At 52.4% G+C, this 17,721-nt stretch overlaps 2 protein-coding genes across 7 annotated transcripts in view; both read left to right on the top strand.

Moving 5' to 3' along the window:
* The first annotated feature begins 5,945 nt into the window (after positions 1–5,945).
* NR1H3 (nuclear receptor subfamily 1 group H member 3) lies at positions 5,946–16,554 on the top strand. 2 transcript variants are annotated; one of them, XM_008058830.1, is made up of 9 exons: positions 5,946–6,134; positions 7,021–7,100; positions 7,919–8,107; positions 9,495–9,761; positions 9,973–10,181; positions 10,665–10,764; positions 15,665–15,778; positions 16,003–16,097; positions 16,268–16,554. In XM_008058830.1, exons 2-9 carry the CDS (start codon positions 7,058–7,060, stop codon positions 16,412–16,414), a joined length of 1,164 nt encoding a protein of 387 aa, XP_008057021.1. In that variant the 5' UTR covers positions 5,946–6,134; positions 7,021–7,057; the 3' UTR covers positions 16,415–16,554. The 2 variants fall into 2 exon arrangements, with proteins under 2 accessions (XP_008057021.1, XP_021568417.1); XM_021712742.1 differs by lacking the exon at positions 7,021–7,100 and adding an exon at positions 10,292–10,471 and having other exon boundaries at positions 5,988–6,134.
* An 800-nt stretch (positions 16,555–17,354) lies between these two features.
* MADD (MAP kinase activating death domain) overlaps positions 17,355–17,721 on the top strand; it is a 54,686-nt gene continuing 54,319 nt past the window's right edge. For all 5 annotated transcript variants that reach the window (XM_021712755.1, XM_021712753.1, XM_021712752.1 and 2 more), the window contains exon 1: positions 17,355–17,441. The gene's annotated coding sequence lies outside the window, so the exon portion shown is untranslated. The remainder of the gene's footprint in view (positions 17,442–17,721) is intronic.

Below are 17,721 nucleotides of genomic sequence, written 5' to 3'. Positions count from 1 at the left end.
AGTAGGTGGGGTTTCTGCAGAATCAGAGGTCCTCTTGGCATTTGCCATTAGGATTCAGGTGCAGTCAGGATTTTGTGACTCTGAGCTTGGAGTGATGCACAGTTGCAGGAGGTCAGATCTTAGGCCCCTGGGATGCTTTGATTTAGATTTGCCCTCTAGAAGCAAATCACTTTAGATCACCGGGAAAACAGCTGATCAGGCTCTTGCCCTGGGACTCCAGACTCAAGAATGTAAACATACCTCAGGATCTAAACTTTGCTTCCAGAATTGTCATGGAGAAAGCTGAGGAGCAAATAGAATAAGAGCTGAAGCCGGGCTCGGTGGCTCAGCCTGTAATCCCGTGCCTTTGGGAGGCTGAGGTGAGTGGAATGCCTGAGCCCCGGGTTTGAGACCCGCCTGGGCAACTTGGCGAGACCTCATCTCTACAATAAGTCAAAAGAAAAATTAGCTGGGCGTGGTAGCACGCGCCTGTAGTTCCAGCTACTCAGAAGGCTGAGGCGGAAGGATCGCCGGAGCCCAGCAGGTCGAGGCTGCAGTGGCCGGGAGCAGCGACTGCACTCCAGTCTGGGCAACGGAGTGCCACTCCAACTCAAAAAATAAATAAATAAATAAGATCTGAAGCCTGGGTAGCCAAATAGCTCTTAACCTACTCATTTAGTATTCACAAGCTCCTTTATGAATCAGATGAAAATTTCACTCCCCTCCTCCAGAAAAATATCCACACATACAAACCCACACAAATGGGATTTTACCCATAATACCCAAAGGGTCACAAAGTCCACTTATAGGTCACGTAAATCAGCATCTCTGAATCTCTTATCTAATCTAGTCTTCTTACTTTACAGATTAAGAAACAAACCCAAGGAGAGAAAGCAATTCGCCCAAACTCATACAGTTTAGGAAAATGGATTAAAACTCAAGTTTTGTGATTCTCAGTTAGTCTTTTGTAATGGGCTGGTTCTTGCAGACTACTTACACTATACTACACCAAACTATATTTGTTGACCCCAAATGCCTTCAATAATGAGATACTTATCAAAGGAAACCTTTCTTTTTTTTTAGTTGGAGTCTCACTGTCACCCAGGCTGGAGTGCAGTGGCACACTCACGGCCACCCTAACGTTCAGCTGCTGGACTCTGGCAATCCTTCCACCTCAGCCTTCCAAGTAGACAGAACTACAGGTGCACGCTACCACACCCAGCTAATTTTTGGTTTATTATAGAAATGAGGTCTTGCCAAGTTGCCTGGGCTGATATTGAACCCGCAGTTTCAGGCAGTCCACTCGCCTCAGCCTCCCAGAGTGCTGGGATTACAGGTTGAGCCACCGAGCCCAGACAAATGGCCAAAGGAAACTTTTCAACATTAGTGGGACTGAACGAGACATAGCTAATTGGCAAAATACTGTGTATTCATGGATTTTTGGTTTTTGAGTGTTTTGTTTTTAATGTGCCACTTACTTTCCTTGCAGAGTAGCTAGAACATTGTGCTTTCAGAATGTAAATCTTTGGCTCACTAAATTTTAGCAAGTAGAACAAAAATCCCTCAAATTCATCGTTTGCTTTTCTTCCTCTTTGCTCAAGTATATCTATATCCTTTGTGCCTGCAATTATCCCATGTAGGAGGGATTGAGGCAACAGATATTATTTCAGTTTTTATACTGAGAAATCATTCCAGGAAGGGTGGGGATTACCCCTCAAATAGATGTAGGGCCTGCAGCTGAGCCCTAGTATATTGTTTCGCACCCCCATCCTGCCCCAGCTTCTGCATATTTTCTGCTAGATGATTATGTGGTTCTCACGCCTTGGTTCCTAAGTATTGATGCAAAGAAAAAAAAAAGAAGACATGTGCATGGATATATGGGCCAAATAGATAAATACATCTAAATCAGAATCTCTAAAGATGAGGCCAGGTTTGGGAACCACTGCTGTATCCTGTGTTGGCAGAAACAAACCTAAGTCCAGGTAAGTGAACTATTTTCCCCATCTGAGGAGGCAGTTTTGTGTAATGGAGTGAGGTGGGTTTTTTTTTTTTTTTAAAGCAGGATTTATTTATTTATTTTTTGAGTTGGAGTCTCACTCTGTCACCCAAACTGGAGTACAGTGGCTGCTCCCGGTCACCCCAGCCTCGACTTGCTGGGCTCTGGCGATCCTTCTGCCTCAGCCTTCCAAGTAGCTGGAACTACAGGCGCACGCTATCACGCCCGGCTCATTTTGATTTATTGTAGAGATAAAGTCTCACCAAGTTGCCCAGGCGGGTCTTGAACCCGCGGGCTCAAGCAATCCACTCACCTCAGCCCCCCAAGGGTGCAGGATTACAGGCTGAGCCACCAAGCCCGGCTGAAAGCAAGATTTATTGAGAGGACGGAAAAGCTCCCACAGTGGGAGGGGACCCGAGAGGGTTGCCCGTGAGGTGGTTTTTGTGGGTGATTTTATTTTTTGAGTAGAGGTCTCACTCTGTCACCCAGGCTGCAGTGCAGTGGCATGATCACAGCTCACCTCAGCCTTGACCTCGTGGGCTCAGTTGATATTTCCGTCTCAGCCTTCCAAGTAGCTGGGACTATAGGCATACCACCACGCCTGACTAATTTAAAAAAATTTTTTTGAGCCGGGCTCGGTGGCTTAGCCTGCAATCCCAGGACTTTGGGAGGCCGAGGAGAGTGGATTGCCTGATCCCACTGGTTTGAGACCCACCTGGGCAAGTTGGCGAGACCTCGTCTCTACAATAAATCAAAAACTAGCTGGACGTGGTAGCACGCACCTGTAATTCTGGCTACTCGGAAGGCTGAGGCAGAAGGATCGCTGGAGCCCAGCAGGTCAAGGCTGCAGTGACCAGGAGTGGCCACTGCACCACTGCACTCCAGTCTGGGCGACAGAGTGCCACTCCAACTCATGCCTGCAGACCTTACCTTGTGCCCTGCTGCTTGGGAATGAGTGCTTTCAGGGTAAGTAATATGTATGACTATAGGCTGGTGAATGCTTCTGTTTCTTCTTTAAGGTTTTCCTTGCTGCAAGAGCCTCTGGAAGTTCTGGGGATCAGAAATGTGATTTGATAGATTCCTGAGGGTTTTGCCAGGATGTTACCTCCTGTAAGAGCCAAGGAAACAGGAAAGGTACACAGGACTGTGAGCTTTGGACTAACACCACCTGTGGGCTGGTGGGACTATGCCATGGGGATGGGGCTGGCCTAGTGAGACATGTGATTCCAGCCACTTAATCATGTGCCTGCGTTTCCTGGCTTGGGACAGAATTCTCAGTGGTTGGTCCCCAGAAACTCCGTGAAAATATTGCCAGCAGGTTTTGGTCTTCTCCCATTTTCCTCTCTCCTCTTTGTGGGGGTCCTCAGCTCCCTGTCTCTTGATGGGGTAGCCCTGGCAGTGGAGCACTGGTAACACTTCATCTCCATGAGACAAGGCTGAGGCTGACTCTCTGGCTTGGGAGAGTTGGTGCCCAGACCTACTTGTTTGACAGTTGGCTCTAGCCTGGGTCTGAGGGCTCCAGATGGGGCTTGCGAGTCCTGGGAAGCCACCTATGGGAAGATCTGGGTGTCAGAAGAGAGAGTTGAGGAACAGGTTGCTGAAGGAAGCTTTCCCAGCTCCCAGGAGATACAGCACCAGGCCCCAGACTAATGTTTCCATCCCAAGTTCCTGGAAACCAGGTGTCTCCAGGACATCTCTGACTTTGCAGCTGAGCCCGAGCTTCTGGCAGGGAGAGACGAGGAAGGAGGGAGCTGGATCCCTGATGCGGGTGCTGGGGCCCCTGATTTCTACTTTCCCAGGACAGCTGGGGCCTTGTGAAAATTGGAGAAGGAACACGTGAGAGGACTGGCAAGCCTTGTGCTCATGACTCAGAGCTGTCCAGACCAGGGCGGGGACCTCGCGGGTGGGAGCTTGGTATGAGGGGGAACAAGAGCAAACCCTGGAGGCAAAGCTTGAGATGGGGGTGTCACAGGGGCTTTTCTGAAATGTGAGAATGAATACATGGGCAGATTTTGTAATACCACCCATCCTGCTGTCTTCTCAAATCAGTTCCCCAACCCCTGCCTGTTCCCCTGTCCCGCCCTGTGCTTCCTCCTGTCTCACACCAGGCTCCCTGTGGTCCAACCTTCCCTTCCTTTTCTCATCCTGCTCCTGCTGTCCCACCCCCACAGCCTATATCCACCCTCTCCCTCTTTCCTCTGTTCTCTTCGCTGGTGCCCCGTTCATTTCTGTTTCGGTCCCTCTGGCCGCCTGCCCTGGCCTCCTATCCTTCTTTGCTTTTATGTGGGGCCCATGGGAACTGGAGTTCACAGCAAAACAGGAAGAGCCCATGAGCAGGAAATTGGGAATGGGGCAGGGGGTGAACGACCAGCAGTAACCTCAGCTCCTTGCCTCCCACATCTGGACTGAAGCATCTGCAGGATTCAGCCTTTCCCACCAACCCTGGCTCCTTCCATCTGAGCACTTCACTGGCCCATCAGACCCTAGAGGCAGCAAGACAAGGTTGCCCTGGACTCTGACACAGCACAAAAAGAACACAGGGCCTGGAGTGAGGATATCTGGGTTCTGATCCCAGCTTGGCCACTAACTGTGTGGTCTTGGAAGAGGCCCTCACATGAGCTTCAGTGTTCTCTGTCAAATGGAACTCAGGTTACATTCCCTCCCACCCCTATAGTCTCAGTAGATGCTGCTCTAAGGACCAGACAAGATAGTAAGAGGTTTGTCCTGTACGTGGGAACAAGCACAGAGTTAACAGTAACCAAGGTGATGGGAAGACCCACAGCTGACAGGGTTGGAAGTATAATGATAGCGGCTGCTATTTCGGGAATACTTGCTGTGTGCCACATGTGCTATGATCCACTGTTTCATTCTCACAGCAACCTTATGTGACAAAGACAATTATTGTTATCCCTGTTTTAAAGATAGAGAAACATAGGCCCAGAGACATGAAATAACTTATGATCACACAGGTAATAAGAGGCAGAGGCAGGATTTGAACTCAAAATCTGAGCCTGGAGCCTGAACACCAAATCAACATGCTGAGTTGAAATAGACTAGAGCTTACAAGAATGGGATAGATGATCATATTTTCTTGTTTACTTATCCATTCAACAAGCAGAAGCATAGTGACTACTCTGTGGCCTCCTTGTGCCGGTCCTTTGTTCCAGAGGTTGCGGGAGATCAAAGCAATAAAACATGGTGTCTACCTTCAGGGATAGATTTCATGCCCCTGGCAGCAGGGCAGAAAGATCATGACTATAGTCTCAGTAGATGCTGGATGGAGCCTGCCGTCACTTCCGATGGGACTGTTCCCTAGATGAGGCAACCTGCATGCCTTTCCAAGTCCATCCTGGGCTGGCACCTGGATTGCCTGCCTTCTGCCACCCCCACCCCTATCCCAGGCCTGCTGTCGCTCATAGCAGACTTCCTATCAGCCCGACTGCCCTGGCCTCCTCCTCTTTCTGTGGTCCTTGCAAGGCACCCACATACAAAAACTCCCTGGAAGGCCCAGCACCTGCCTCTCTCCACCTCTGGAGTTCTGTCAGCTTGGCTGAGGCCTGGGGCTGGTGGGGAGAGCTTCTTGGCCCCTTCCCAGAGGCAGGAGAGGAGGAGGGAGGCTGGGAAAGCAGGCTGGGGCTCGGTGTTGCAATTCCGGGCTGTGCCGGGACCTTTGCTCCGCGAGGTGTCTATGGAGGGGAGGGAACGCTGACTCTGGAGGCTGCTGGGATTGGGGTGGGGGTGCCTGGGAGGCAGTCCTCAAAGAGCAGCTAAGAGTTGCCGGGCGAGGAGAGGAAGGGGAGCGCCGTGGCGCTCGGCCGGTCTGCAGGGAAGCGAGACTGTCCTGACGGAGTAGGGGGCAGGGGTGGCGCTGGCTGAGGGGGTGGCCAGCTGGGGAGGAGTCAGCCCGGTGGGGAAGCTGCCCTGTGGGCGGGCACCGAGGAGGCCTGGGCTTCGGTCGCCTCTGGGTCTGCCTTGGCAGTCCCTTCTCTCCGCCTTTCCCCACCTCGCAACGTCCCTGGGACTCCAGGTCCCTTCTGTGCTCCGCTCCAGCTCGCCGGCTGCCACCGAGGCCTCTGGACAGGGGACTGCACCATCCTCTTCTCCCAGCAAGGGGGCTCCAGAGACTGCCCCGCCAGGAAGTCGGTGGCCTGGGGACTCGGTGGGTCTGCTCCTCCGCAGTGGCTTGGGGCTCTGTGTGTCTGTCTGGGGTGGGGTGGGAGATGCCCTAAGGGTCCTAGGAGGGGGTCTCTGGGGAGAAGTGAGGGGTGATGGCGATGGCAGGATTCTGTTTAGGTCCAGAATCACTCATGGGGGTCTGGGGGAGGAGGTCTTATATACGAATTTGGGAGACTTGACGATGAGAGGTTTGTTGCCAGGACCCTGGAAATTGTGAGGAGTGAGGTTCTCTGACAAGCAGCTTGTTGCCCTGGGTAGAGTGAGCCTGCCGTCTCAACCTGCCCAGGTCCTGTCAGTGCTGGGGTGAGGGAAAGGGGGTCCGGCAGAAGCAGGGCAGATATGCCCCCAAGCCCCCTGACGGCGTGGAGGGGCGTTTGAGGAGAAAGGCCGGCATGGTGGCTGGGAACTCAGACTTTGAAGTCAGACCAGCATTGAAGTCTTGGCTCTACCGCTGCCTAACTGTGTGGCCCCAGGCAGTTTACTTCATCTCTTTGAACCTCAGTTTGCTCATCCGTAAGGTGGGCTTAATAATAGTCCTGAGCCGCTGAGGTGGCGTGCACTTGTAGTATAGGTACTCCGGAGTTTGAGGCAGGAAGATCACTTGAGCCCAGGAGTTCGAGGCTGCAGTGAGGTATGATTGTGTCTTTGAATAGCCACTGCACTCCAACCTGGGCAACACAGTGAGACCTTGTTTCAAGAAAATAAATGAATAGTCCTGACCTCACAGGGATATTATGAGGAAGGCATATAAAGCCTTAGAACAGACTAATATATGGCAAGTAACTGAGCTGATAATGTTGATAAAAGGCAGGATCAAGATGAGGGAGCCGAGGCCAGAAAGGTGTGTGTAACCCAACTCCTTCCTTCAGGACAGTGCCTTGGTAATGTCCAGGGCTCCAGGAAGAGATGTCCTTGTGGCTGGGGGCCCCTGTGCCTGACGTTTCTCCTGGTAAGCTTCTTCATTCCAGCCCTCTCTGCTGAGCCCCGAATGCAGACTCCTCTGCTCTCTTAGGAGTCATTCTCCTTCATTACCTACGTTCTGCCCTCCTCGAGAGCAGTCCAGGGCCACTCTTAGCCTTGCTTGCCTCCTGCCCAGATCACCTCTGCCCTGGCTCTGGGGCCTCGCCCTCACATGCCTGCCCAGTCCTCCCCAATCTGGGCTTGCTGCTGGGGAGAGTTGGCATGCTAGTACTTACCCACACTGGCTTTGAAAGGTTCTGTCTGATCTCTGAAATGGATGCACACCAGCCCCCTGAGGATACAGAGGTTAACATTTTCATTTAAGATACTGCAGCCGGGCTCGGTGGCTCAGCCTGTAATCCCGCGCCTTTGGGAGGCTGAGGTGAGTGGATTGCCTGAGTCCGCGGGTTCGAGACCCGCCTGGACAGCGAGACCTCATCTCTACAATCAATCAAAAAATCAGCCGGGTGTGGTAGCGCGTGCCTGTAATTCTGGCTCCTCGGAAGGCTGAGGCAAAAGGATCGCTGGAGCCCAGCAGGCGAGGCTGCGGTGGCCGGGAGCAGCCACTGCACTCCAGTCTGGGCGACCGAGAGAGACTCCAACTCAAAAAAAAAAAAAAAAAAAAGATACTGCGGTGCAAGGGACTACAAGTGGCCAGTTCTGGGACCCAAACAAACCCTGGGGTCTCAAAGCCTTCACTGGGACTTTGCTGCCTTCTAAGGGTGGGGATGTTTCGGCTTCCCAGCTAGGATGCTGGGGACGTGGAGCCAGGCTGGGACCTGAGATCCTCTCTCTTTGGGGGCTCAGATCCTGCAGTGCACCTGTGGGAGCTAGATGCACGAGATGAAAGGAACCAGGCCCAGCGAGGTGGCAACTGCATGCTCCAAGAGGAAGTCAGGATGCTCCAGTCTGCTGGGGGGACTTCGAGGGTGGGGCTGGAGGCATCAGAGCCCACGGCCCTGCTCCCCAGGGTGGAGACCCTGCCAGAATCGACAGGTGAGGAACTTCTGGGTTTGGAGGAGGTAGGGTCTCCCTGGATCTGGGAGAGGTTCCTTGGGGCTCTTTATAATATGATGGTTAAGGCTGAAGTCTTTGGAGTGGTCTGAGTGTGAATGTTATCTCTATCTTAGGCCTTTCGGAACCTCAATTTCCTTGTTTGTAAAATGTAAATAATAATTATGATTGTCGTAAGGATCAATGCATATAAAGGGGCTCAGACAGTATCCAGGACATAATGGCACTTGGTCAATGAGAGTTACTGTTCTTTCTTTTTTCTTTAATTAAGATAGATTTATTTTCTTTATTTTTATTTTATTTATTTTTTTTTTGAGTTGGAGTCTCACTCTGTCACCCAGACTGGAGTGCAGTGGCCGCTCCTGGCCACCGCAGCCTCGGCCTGCTGGGCTCTGGCAATCCTTCCGCCTCAGCCTTCCAAGTAGCTGGAACTACAGGTGCACGCTACCATGCCTGGCTAGTTTTTGATTTATTGTAGAGATGAGGTCTCGCCAAGTTGCCCAGGCAGGTCTCGAACCTGTGGGCTCAGGCATTCCACTCACCTCGGCCTCCCAAAGTGCCGGGATTACAGGCTGAGCCACCGAACCCGGCCTAGAAAGATAGATTTATTAAAGGAAAGAAACACCGTGAAGGGCACAACAGGCAAGATAGCAACGAGAGTGTCTGTTGTCTGCCGAGAGCTACTATTCTTTTTTTTTTTTTTTGCGTTGGAGTCTCACTCTGTCACCCAGGCTGGAGTGCAACAGCATACTCACAACCACCCCAGTATCGACCTGCTGGGCTCCACGCCCAGCTAATTTTTTATTTATTGTAAAGACAAGGTCTCGCCAAGTTGCCCAGGCTGGTCTTGAACCCACAGGCTCAGGCAGTCCACTCGCCTCGGCCTCCCAAAGTGCTGGGATGACAGGCTGAGCCACTGAGCCCAGCTGAGAGCTACTATTATTTTGTTTTGTTTTGTTTTGTTTTTTGAGTAGGGGTCTCACTCTGTTGCCCAGACTGGAGTGCAGTGGCCGTTCCCGGCCACCGCAGCCTCGACCTGCTGGGCTCCGGCGATCCTTACGCCTCAGGCTTCAAGTAGCTAAAACTACAGGCGCACGCTACCACGCCCGGCTGATTTTTTTTTTATTTATTGTAGAGATGAGGTCTGGCCAAGTTGCCCAGGCGGGTCTTGAACCCGCAGGCTCAGGCAATCCACTCACCTCAGCCTCCCAAAGCGCGGCATTACAGGCTGAGCCACCGAGCCCAGCTGAGAGCTACTATTCTTAAGGAAGGGAATGAAGGTCACTGAGTACCAAGGGCAGTGGTCACGTCGGGGGAACACTAAGCCTTCTCCTCGGAGGAGAAAGTTAAGGCTCTTCCCTGTATCCAGAGCTCCGTCCACAAAAGCGGAAAAAGGGGCCGGCCCCCAAAATGCTGGGAAACGAGCTGTGCAGCGTGTGTGGGGACAAGGCCTCTGGTTTCCACTACAACGTGCTGAGCTGCGAGGGCTGCAAGGGCTTCTTCCGCCGCAGTGTCATCAAGGGTGCGCGCTACATCTGCCACAGCGGTGGCCACTGCCCCATGGACACCTACATGCGTCGCAAGTGCCAGGAGTGTCGACTGCGCAAATGCCGCCTGGCTGGCATGCGGGAGGAGTGTGAGTGTCTGGGCAGAGGGGGGAGAGGCCGAAGGGGGCCGGGGTGAGGGCAGACAGGTGCTTGAGCCTGCAGGGGCTCGCGGGACCCGTGTGAGTTCCCATCTCTTCCTTGCCTTTACCCAACACCTGCTTTGCGGGAGTCCCAGACCATCTCTGCTGCCCCTTCCTTGCTTCCTGCTCCCACCCCCCTCACGTCTGGCCCTGTTCTTAGGTGTCCTGTCAGAAGAACAGATCCGCCTGAAGAAACTGAAGCGGCAAGAGGAGGAACAGGCTCAGGCCACGTCCCTGCCCCCGAGGGCTTCCTCCCCTCCCCAAGTCCTGCCCCAGCTCAGCCCGGAACAGCGGGGCATGATTGAGAAGCTGGTCGCTGCCCAGCAACAGTGCAACAGGCGCTCCTTTTCCGACCGGCTTCGAGTCACGGTACTTAGCGGATCTGGGGAGAGGAGCCTGTGCCTGGAGCACCGGTGTGCTTCTCCATGTCTGACTCAGTACGGTCTGCCTCTTGCCTCCCTCCCTCTGCTCCTGGGTAGCCTTGGCCCATGGCACCAGACCCCCAGAGCCGGGAGGCCCGTCAGCAGCGCTTTGCCCACTTCACGGAGCTGGCCATTGTCTCCGTTCAGGAGATCGCTGACTTTGCCAAGCAGCTACCTGGCTTCCTGCAGCTCAGCCGGGAGGACCAGATCGCTCTACTGAAGACCTCTGCCATCGAGGTGGCTGGAAAGGGCGAGGGATGAAGGGAAAACTGGAATGGGATTACCCACGGGAGGGGCCTCCAGACGCCCAACTAGGAGGGCCAGATTCCCTGGGAAGCAGGGATGAGGGGACTCGCCCTTCCCTTGAGGGTGCTGTGTGCCAAGATCTGCCCTCCTAGTCCCTGTCTGAGGTCTTGCTGCTTGGGTGCAGGTGATGCTTCTGGAGACATCTCGGAGGTACAACCCTGGGAGTGAAAGCATCACTTTCCTCAAGGATTTTAGTTATAACCGGGAAGACTTTGCCAAAGCAGGTAAGAACTGAGATCACAAAGGGATGAGAGTTGGATGGACAGATGCTTTTTGTCACGGGCCCATAGTGACCATAGAGCCAAAGACCCAAGGTTTAGGTGGCTGAAAAGGGAAGGCTTCCACTTGTTTTTTGAAGACAGAAAACTGGAATGTTGACTGGCCTCTCTCCACTGCTCCAAATAGACCCCATCGTCTGGGGCTGTAGGTCAGAGGGTTTTCAAATTGTGTTCCAAGCAACCTGGGGGGTTTATAAAATGTCACCTTGGAAGAGAATGTCCTTTATCTATGCTTTAGCCATACAAGAAGCCCCACTTAAATCTGTGCCCAGAGCACCAGTGGGCTTCTTGATGTCTGACACAACAATAGGCCTGGCTCATGCCTGTAATCCCAGCACTTTGGGAGGCCGAGGCAGAAGGACTGTCTGAGCCCAGGGGTTTGAGATTGGTCTGGAAAACATAGAAAGACCTCATCTCTACAAAAAATTTAAAAATCAGTGGGGCGTGGTGGTGTGTGCCTGCAGTCTTAGCTACTGGGGAATTGTAGGCTGCAGTAAGCCATGATCATGCCACTGCACTCTAGGCTGGGCAACAGAGTAAGACTACTACTCAAAAAAAAAAAAAATCTAGGCTGGGCACCGTAGCTCAAGCCTGTAATCCCACTACTTTGGGAGGCTGAGGTGAGAGGACTGCCTGAGCCCAGGGGCTTGAGACCAGCCTGGGCAACTTGGTGAGACCTTGTCTCTATAATAAATCAAAATATTAGCTGGGCATGGTAGCGCATGCCTGTAGTTTCAGCTACTTGGAAGGCTGAGGTGGAAGGATTGCCGGAGTCCAGCAGGTTGAGGCTGCGGTGGCCATGAGCATGCCACTGCACTCCAGACTGAATGAGAGTGAGACTCCAACTAAAAAAAAAAAAAATCTGCATTATATATTGTGCTTCTGCTTAAAATTTTGCTTAAAGAAAAGATTTTACAGCTAGAAAAGAGAGGTTGAAAACCACTGCACCGGTCAGGCACGGTGGCTCAGCCTATAATCCCAGCACATTGGGAGGCCGAGGCAAGAGGATTGCTTGAGCTCGGGGATTCAAGACCAGCCTGGGCAACTTGGTGAGACCTCGTCTCTACAATAAATCACAAAAATTAGCAGGGCATGGTGGTGTGCATCTGTAGATCCCGCTACTTGGAAGGCTGTGGCAGATGGATCGCCTGAGCCCAGCAGTACGAGGCTGTGAGTGTGCCACTGCACTCCAGCCTGGGTGACAGAGTGAGACTCCAACTCAAAAAAAGAAAAAGAAAAAGAAAACCACCGCACCAAGCCTTTTAGTAGTAAAAAAGAAAATGAACACATCTTTCTCAGATGTGCTCTTTGAAGCTCTTGGGGGGCTGATTTCCCCTCCCTTTTCAACTGCACTGTCTGATAAACTGGAGAACTGGAGTTGCCACGCAGGAGCCATGCCCAGATGGGGCAGTTATAAGCTAAGAGTGAATGTAGTTTTTATCCCTATCCTATGTCTGAAGTCTTTTCTCCAAAAACTATCTCACATTGCAGCTTTCTGATGCTTGCTTGAGGGCTAAGCAGAGGGGTTTCCTTATGTTCAATAGTTGGTAATGTCTGTGTTATGGGAGCAGAGCTGGGAAGGATGGGGGGCTGGAGGAGTTTGGGGGGAATGGAACTGAGTCTTAGCAGGAGACTGAGTAGCTTAACAATTGAGTGACTATGTCTGTGAAATATGGCTGATGCTGTGACTCCATTCTTAGGGTTGGTAGATCTGTCCAGGCCAGAGTCATAAACTCTTCCCTTGTTCCAACATAGGCCACCCAGAGCTTTCTAGGAGGGCCTCCCTTAACTGTAGGGCACGACAGGGCTGTGTTAGCAATCCTTGGCTTTCAAAGTGTCCAGTGTGCTGCCTGAAATATAGGTACCTAATGGGGTGATTTGATGTCTTTATCCAGCTTTAAAGCCCAACCCTGCTGCCCTCTTTATCTATCAAACCACCTTTTCTCCAGTGGTTATTATTCCGGATCTTCTTTTTTTAAATTGGAATCTCACTCAGTCACCCAGGCTGGAGTGCAGTGGCACGCTCATGGCCACTGCAGCCTCGACCTGCTGGGCTCAGGCAATCCTTCCACCTCAGCCTTCCAAGTAGCTGGAACTATAGGCACACGCTTCCATGCCTGGCTTATTTTTTGATTTATTGTAGAGATGAGGTCTCACCAAGTTGCTAAGGCTGGTCTCGAACCCCTGAGCTTAGGTAATCCTCTTGCCTCAGCATCCCAAAGTGCTGGGATTACAGGCTTGAGCCACCGTGCCTGGCATCCCAGACCTTCTTAATCATGGCCTTCTCCTCCTTCGGAATGTCCTCCATTCTGAACCTTTTCCAGTTCTGATGTTTCTGTGTTTCTTCAGCATTCATGGACTGGTGCTATCTGAATCTGTACCTATTTATAGATTTATTTATATAAGCAGTTTTATCATCTTTTTTTTTTTTTTTTGTCATCATGTTTGCCTTTCATTTCTCCTTTCATCAGTGAGGTCTTGGGAAGAAATAACAATCTCCTTCCTCCCTCTGTGTGGTAGATGACTAATGACATGAACTGAGTGCATCTGAGGTGTCCATTCAGAGACCCTTACAAGTGCATAATTCTAATTCTAGAACCTCCTCTTAATCTCTATATATTGGGGTTTTTTTGGGCTCAAAACTTCACCAAGACATGCTTTGTAAAATAGGCCTTGTCCATTAAATGGATCAACACAGAACGCCTGATAAACATCAGGGTGAAAGTACAGGAGATGACTAATCAAGAAGTCTCGAATGGAAAAGTGTAGCAGATGGTTGCTAAAAGAAATTTGACGGCCGGCTCGGTGGCTCAGCCTATAATTCCAGCCCTTTGGGAGGCCGAGGTGAGTGGATTGCCTGAGCCCCTGGGTTCGAAACCCGTCCGAGCAACTTGGCAAGACCTCATCTCTACAATAAATAAAAAATTAGCGGGGCATGGTAGTGTGTGCCTGTAGTTCCAGCTGCTTGGAAGACTGAGGCGGAAGGATTGCCAGACCCCAGCAGGTCGAGGTTGCAGTGGCCAGGAGCGTGCCAATGCACTCCAGTCTGGGTGACAGAGTGAGACTCCAACTCAAAACAAAACAAAACAAAACCTGACAAAGGTCAGGCGGGGTGGCTCATGCCTGTAATCCCGCGCTTTGGGAGGCCAAGGTGAGTGGATTGCCTGAGCCCGCGAGTTCGAGACCCGCCTGGGCAACTTCACAAGACCTCATCTCTACAATAAATCAAAAATTAGCGGGGCGTGGTAGCACGTACCTGTAGTTCCAGCTACTTGGAAGGCTGAGGCGGAAGGATTGCCAGAGCCCAGCAGATTGAGGGTGCGGTGGCTGGGAGAGTGCCACTGCACTCCAGTTTGGGTGACGGAGTAAGACTCCAACTCAAAAAAAAAAAAAAAAAGACTGACAAAGGCCAGGCACAGTGGCTCATGCCTGTAATCTCAGCACTTTGAGAGGCCGAGGCAGGAGGATCACTTGAGGCCAGGAGTTTGAGACCAGCCTAGGCAATAGTGAGACCTCATTTCTACAAAAAAATTTAAAAATTAGTCAGGCATGGTGGCGCGCCTATAGTCCTAGCTACTCAGGAAGCTGAGGCAGAAGGATTCCCTGAGCCCGGGAGGTCAAGGCTGTAGTGAGCTGTGGTTGTGTCACTGCTCTCCAGTCTGGATGACAAAGTACGACTCTGACTTTAAAAAAAGAAGAATAGAAAGAAATCTGACAAAGCCTAGGGAACAGTGTGAGGAGCAGAGACTTTAACAATGTGTATGAGAGATGTGTTCTCTCTGTGTCATGACTTTAGGTCATGGTTGGCTATATTTTAGTCTTCTCAGCAAGAAGACTGATTCCATTAAAAAAGACTTATTTATTTATCAAACACTTATGTGGTAGTTACCATATATGATACGTATTATTCAAAGGGCCTTACGAGGTAGATATTATTATTTCCCTTTTACAGGTGGGAAAATCAAGGTCCAGAGAGGCTAAGTAACTTACCCTAGGTCACACAGCCTAGTACATGATAGAGCCAGAACTCAAACCCAGGCAGTCTGGCACTGGAGTCCACACCCTCAACTGTACTGCTATATTCTTTCTCTCTAAGATGAGATACATGAACTGTATCTCACATGAACTGTATCTCTAGTATTCAAACAAGTAAGGCCAATTGCTAGTGAAAAAGGATTCTTTAAAAACAAAGGAGTAGCCTCTACTTTAGAAATGCGGGGCCCTCAAGAATTCTAATAAGAATAACGACATTATTGTCATTTAATTCAGCACCTCCTCTATGCAGACACAGCGCTAAGTGTTTTGCATGCTTTATCATTGAACCATCACAACAATCTTTTTTTTTTTTTTTTTTTTGAGTTGGAGTCTCACTCTGTCACCCAGACTGGAGTGCAGTGGCCGCTCCCAGCCACCGCAGCCTCGACCTGCTGGGCTCTGGCGATCCTTCCGCCTCAGCCTTCTGAGTAGCTGGAACTACAGGCGCGTGCTACCACACTTGGCTCATTTTTTATTTATTGTGGAGATGAGGTTTCGCCAAGTTGCCCAGGTGGGTCTCGAACCCGCGGGATCAGGCAATCCACTTACCTCAGCCTCCCAAAGGCGCGGGATTACAGGCAGAGCCACCGAGCACGGCTCATCACAACAATATCCCCTTATGAGATATGTTCGGGTATGATTTCCATTTCACAGATGAGGCTCAGAGAGGTGAAGACACTTGCTCAAGGTTACACAGCAGGCCCTGGAGACTTCCTAGTGAATTCCTAGTATTCCCTAAGTTGAGGAGTCGGAGGAGAGAAGGAAGTTCCTGCCCCTCCTGCCCCACGCCTCAGCCTCCCTTCTTCCCCAGGGCTGCAGGTGGAATTCATCAATCCCATCTTCGAGTTCTCCAGAGCCATGAATGAGCTGCAGCTCAATGATGCCGAGTTTGCTTTGCTCATTGCCATCAGCATCTTCTCTGCAGGTGCGGAGGAAGGGGAAGGGAAACCAAGCAGGAGATCTGCACCAAGGAAGGCTGCAGGTCCCCCAGGGCAAGAGTCGTGGGGTGAGGGGAGGTGGCCGCCTTTGCTGTGTTATTTTGGAATGGGAGAGGTTGGGTGGGGTATGCCTCTATTTTTGGTAATGATTTGGGGTATGGAACCAAGACCTTGGCCAGACCTGCTCCTCAACTCTGTTGGTGACCTATAGACCGGCCCAACGTGCAGGACCAGCTCCAGGTAGAGCGGCTGCAACACACATATGTGGAGGCCCTGCATGCCTACGTTTCCATCCACCACCCCCATGTGAGTATCCCCGAGGTGCCCGTTCCCTGGCACACGCACTTACCCTTCAAGAATCCCTCTCTGACTGCATTGTGCACAGACAATTCTTCACCTCTCCCACAGCTTCCCTGCCCTGGTCCCCCTTCCCTGGGGAGATGCAAAGGCTGGACTTGTCCTTCTCCTTTCCTCAGGACCGACTCATGTTCCCACGGATGTTAATGAAACTGGTGAGCCTCCGGACCCTGAGCAGCGTTCACTCAGAGCAAGTGTTTGCCCTACGCCTGCAGGACAAAAAGCTTCCCCCGCTGCTCTCCGAGATCTGGGATGTGCATGAATGACTTCTCCCCCGTATCTTGTTTTCTGGGCCGGATGGCCGAGGCCCAGTGGCTGCCTGGCGGTGCAGACTGAGAAGGGCAAACATTCCTGGGAGCTGGGCAAGGAAATTTTCTTGTGGCATTAAAGGACAGTCAAAGGGTTGGGAGTTTCCTGGCTGCTGGGCAGCGGGGGGCCTGCTAAAGCTGTGCTCCATCTGAAGACCACGCTGACCCCACCGAGCGGAGGGACCTGGGGGCCGCTTTGAACAAGGTTCTCCAGGGCCCTGCCCACCCTGCCTCCACCACTTCCTGTTTTCCCCACAGGGCCCCGAGAGAAATTCTCCACTGTCACTCTGAGGCTTGACCATAAATGCCCCAGGGCCGCCTCGCTGATAGGTCTGCCACTGTTTGAACAGGAAGATCAAAACGAATACAGAATGAGAAAAACCAATTTCTGGATTGAGGGTGGGGACACGGCAGTAGAGGAAGAAGCCTGCGCCCTTTAGGGACCCACCTCCAGACTCAGGAGGGAGACAAGTCACAAGGGACAGCCTTGGCAGCGAGGGGGCCTCCTTTCACTAGCCCACTGGGTGCACGGGTAAATGGAGTGCTCAGGCCTGGACGCCCCCTCCCCCTCTAATACTGCAGGTGGGCTCGGGCTGTCTTTCCGCGGGGGAGGTGTTGCATCTCAGAGCTCACGCCCAGCCGCGCACCTCCCTTGCGAGGGGAACGGCACATGCCCTAGTTTTGCCCTCGGCATCTGAAAGACAGGGCACAACCCGGAAGACCCAGGGCCAGGTTTCGGCCCCCGGGTCCCGTGAGACGGGAAGAAAAGCCCCCGGAGGCCAGAGGGAGGCCGCCCCACGGCGGGCTTAGCCTCTCTAAGGGACTGGACTTCACTTCCCAGCGGGCACCGCGGCAGGGTGCGCGCCCGGTGTAGGAGATCCCGTAGCCACGCCTCCCACCCTCGGCCCCCCGCCGCCCTCGAGTTGGTAGGCTCCAGCGCCGGCAGCCGGCTTTTCAGCCCAGGGGCCGGGCGCGTCCGAAGTGCGCGCGAGGAGGGAGAGTGGGCAGGAGTGCGGAGACGGCCAGGAAGTCTCAGGGGCAGTTTACCTTGAGGAGTCCCTTTCAGATTAATCGCCGTTTCCTCGAAATGGGCTCTCCTTCCACGCCGGGTTAAGACCTGTCTGAGCAACCTAAACGGCAGGTATTCCTTCGGGCCCTCCCCTGGGCACGCCGCGGCGCTGGGCTGGGCCGGCGCGCCCCATCCGCTTCGCACTCCACACGGATAGGCGTGCGCGCAGCGCCTCGCTCCCGAGGTCTACTCCACC

The sequence above is a fragment of the Carlito syrichta genome, unplaced genomic scaffold (genome assembly GCF_000164805.1).
Source record: "Carlito syrichta isolate Samal-C Ts95f unplaced genomic scaffold, Tarsius_syrichta-2.0.1 Scaffold303640, whole genome shotgun sequence".
Classification (NCBI taxonomy): domain Eukaryota; kingdom Metazoa; phylum Chordata; class Mammalia; order Primates; family Tarsiidae; genus Carlito; species Carlito syrichta.
This window is presented reverse-complemented; position numbering and strand designations above follow the sequence as displayed.

Coding starts and splice junctions, on each gene's coding strand:
- NR1H3 (XM_021712742.1), top strand. CDS start 7,990: ATGCTCCAAGAGGAAGTCAGGATGCTCCAGTCTGCTGGGGGGACTTCG. Junction 10,765..15,664: donor GGAAGACTTTGCCAAAGCAG/GTAAGAACTGAG, acceptor CTTCTTCCCCAG/GGCTGCAGGTGGAATTCATC. Junction 15,779..16,002: donor CATCAGCATCTTCTCTGCAG/GTGCGGAGGAAG, acceptor GGTGACCTATAG/ACCGGCCCAACGTGCAGGAC.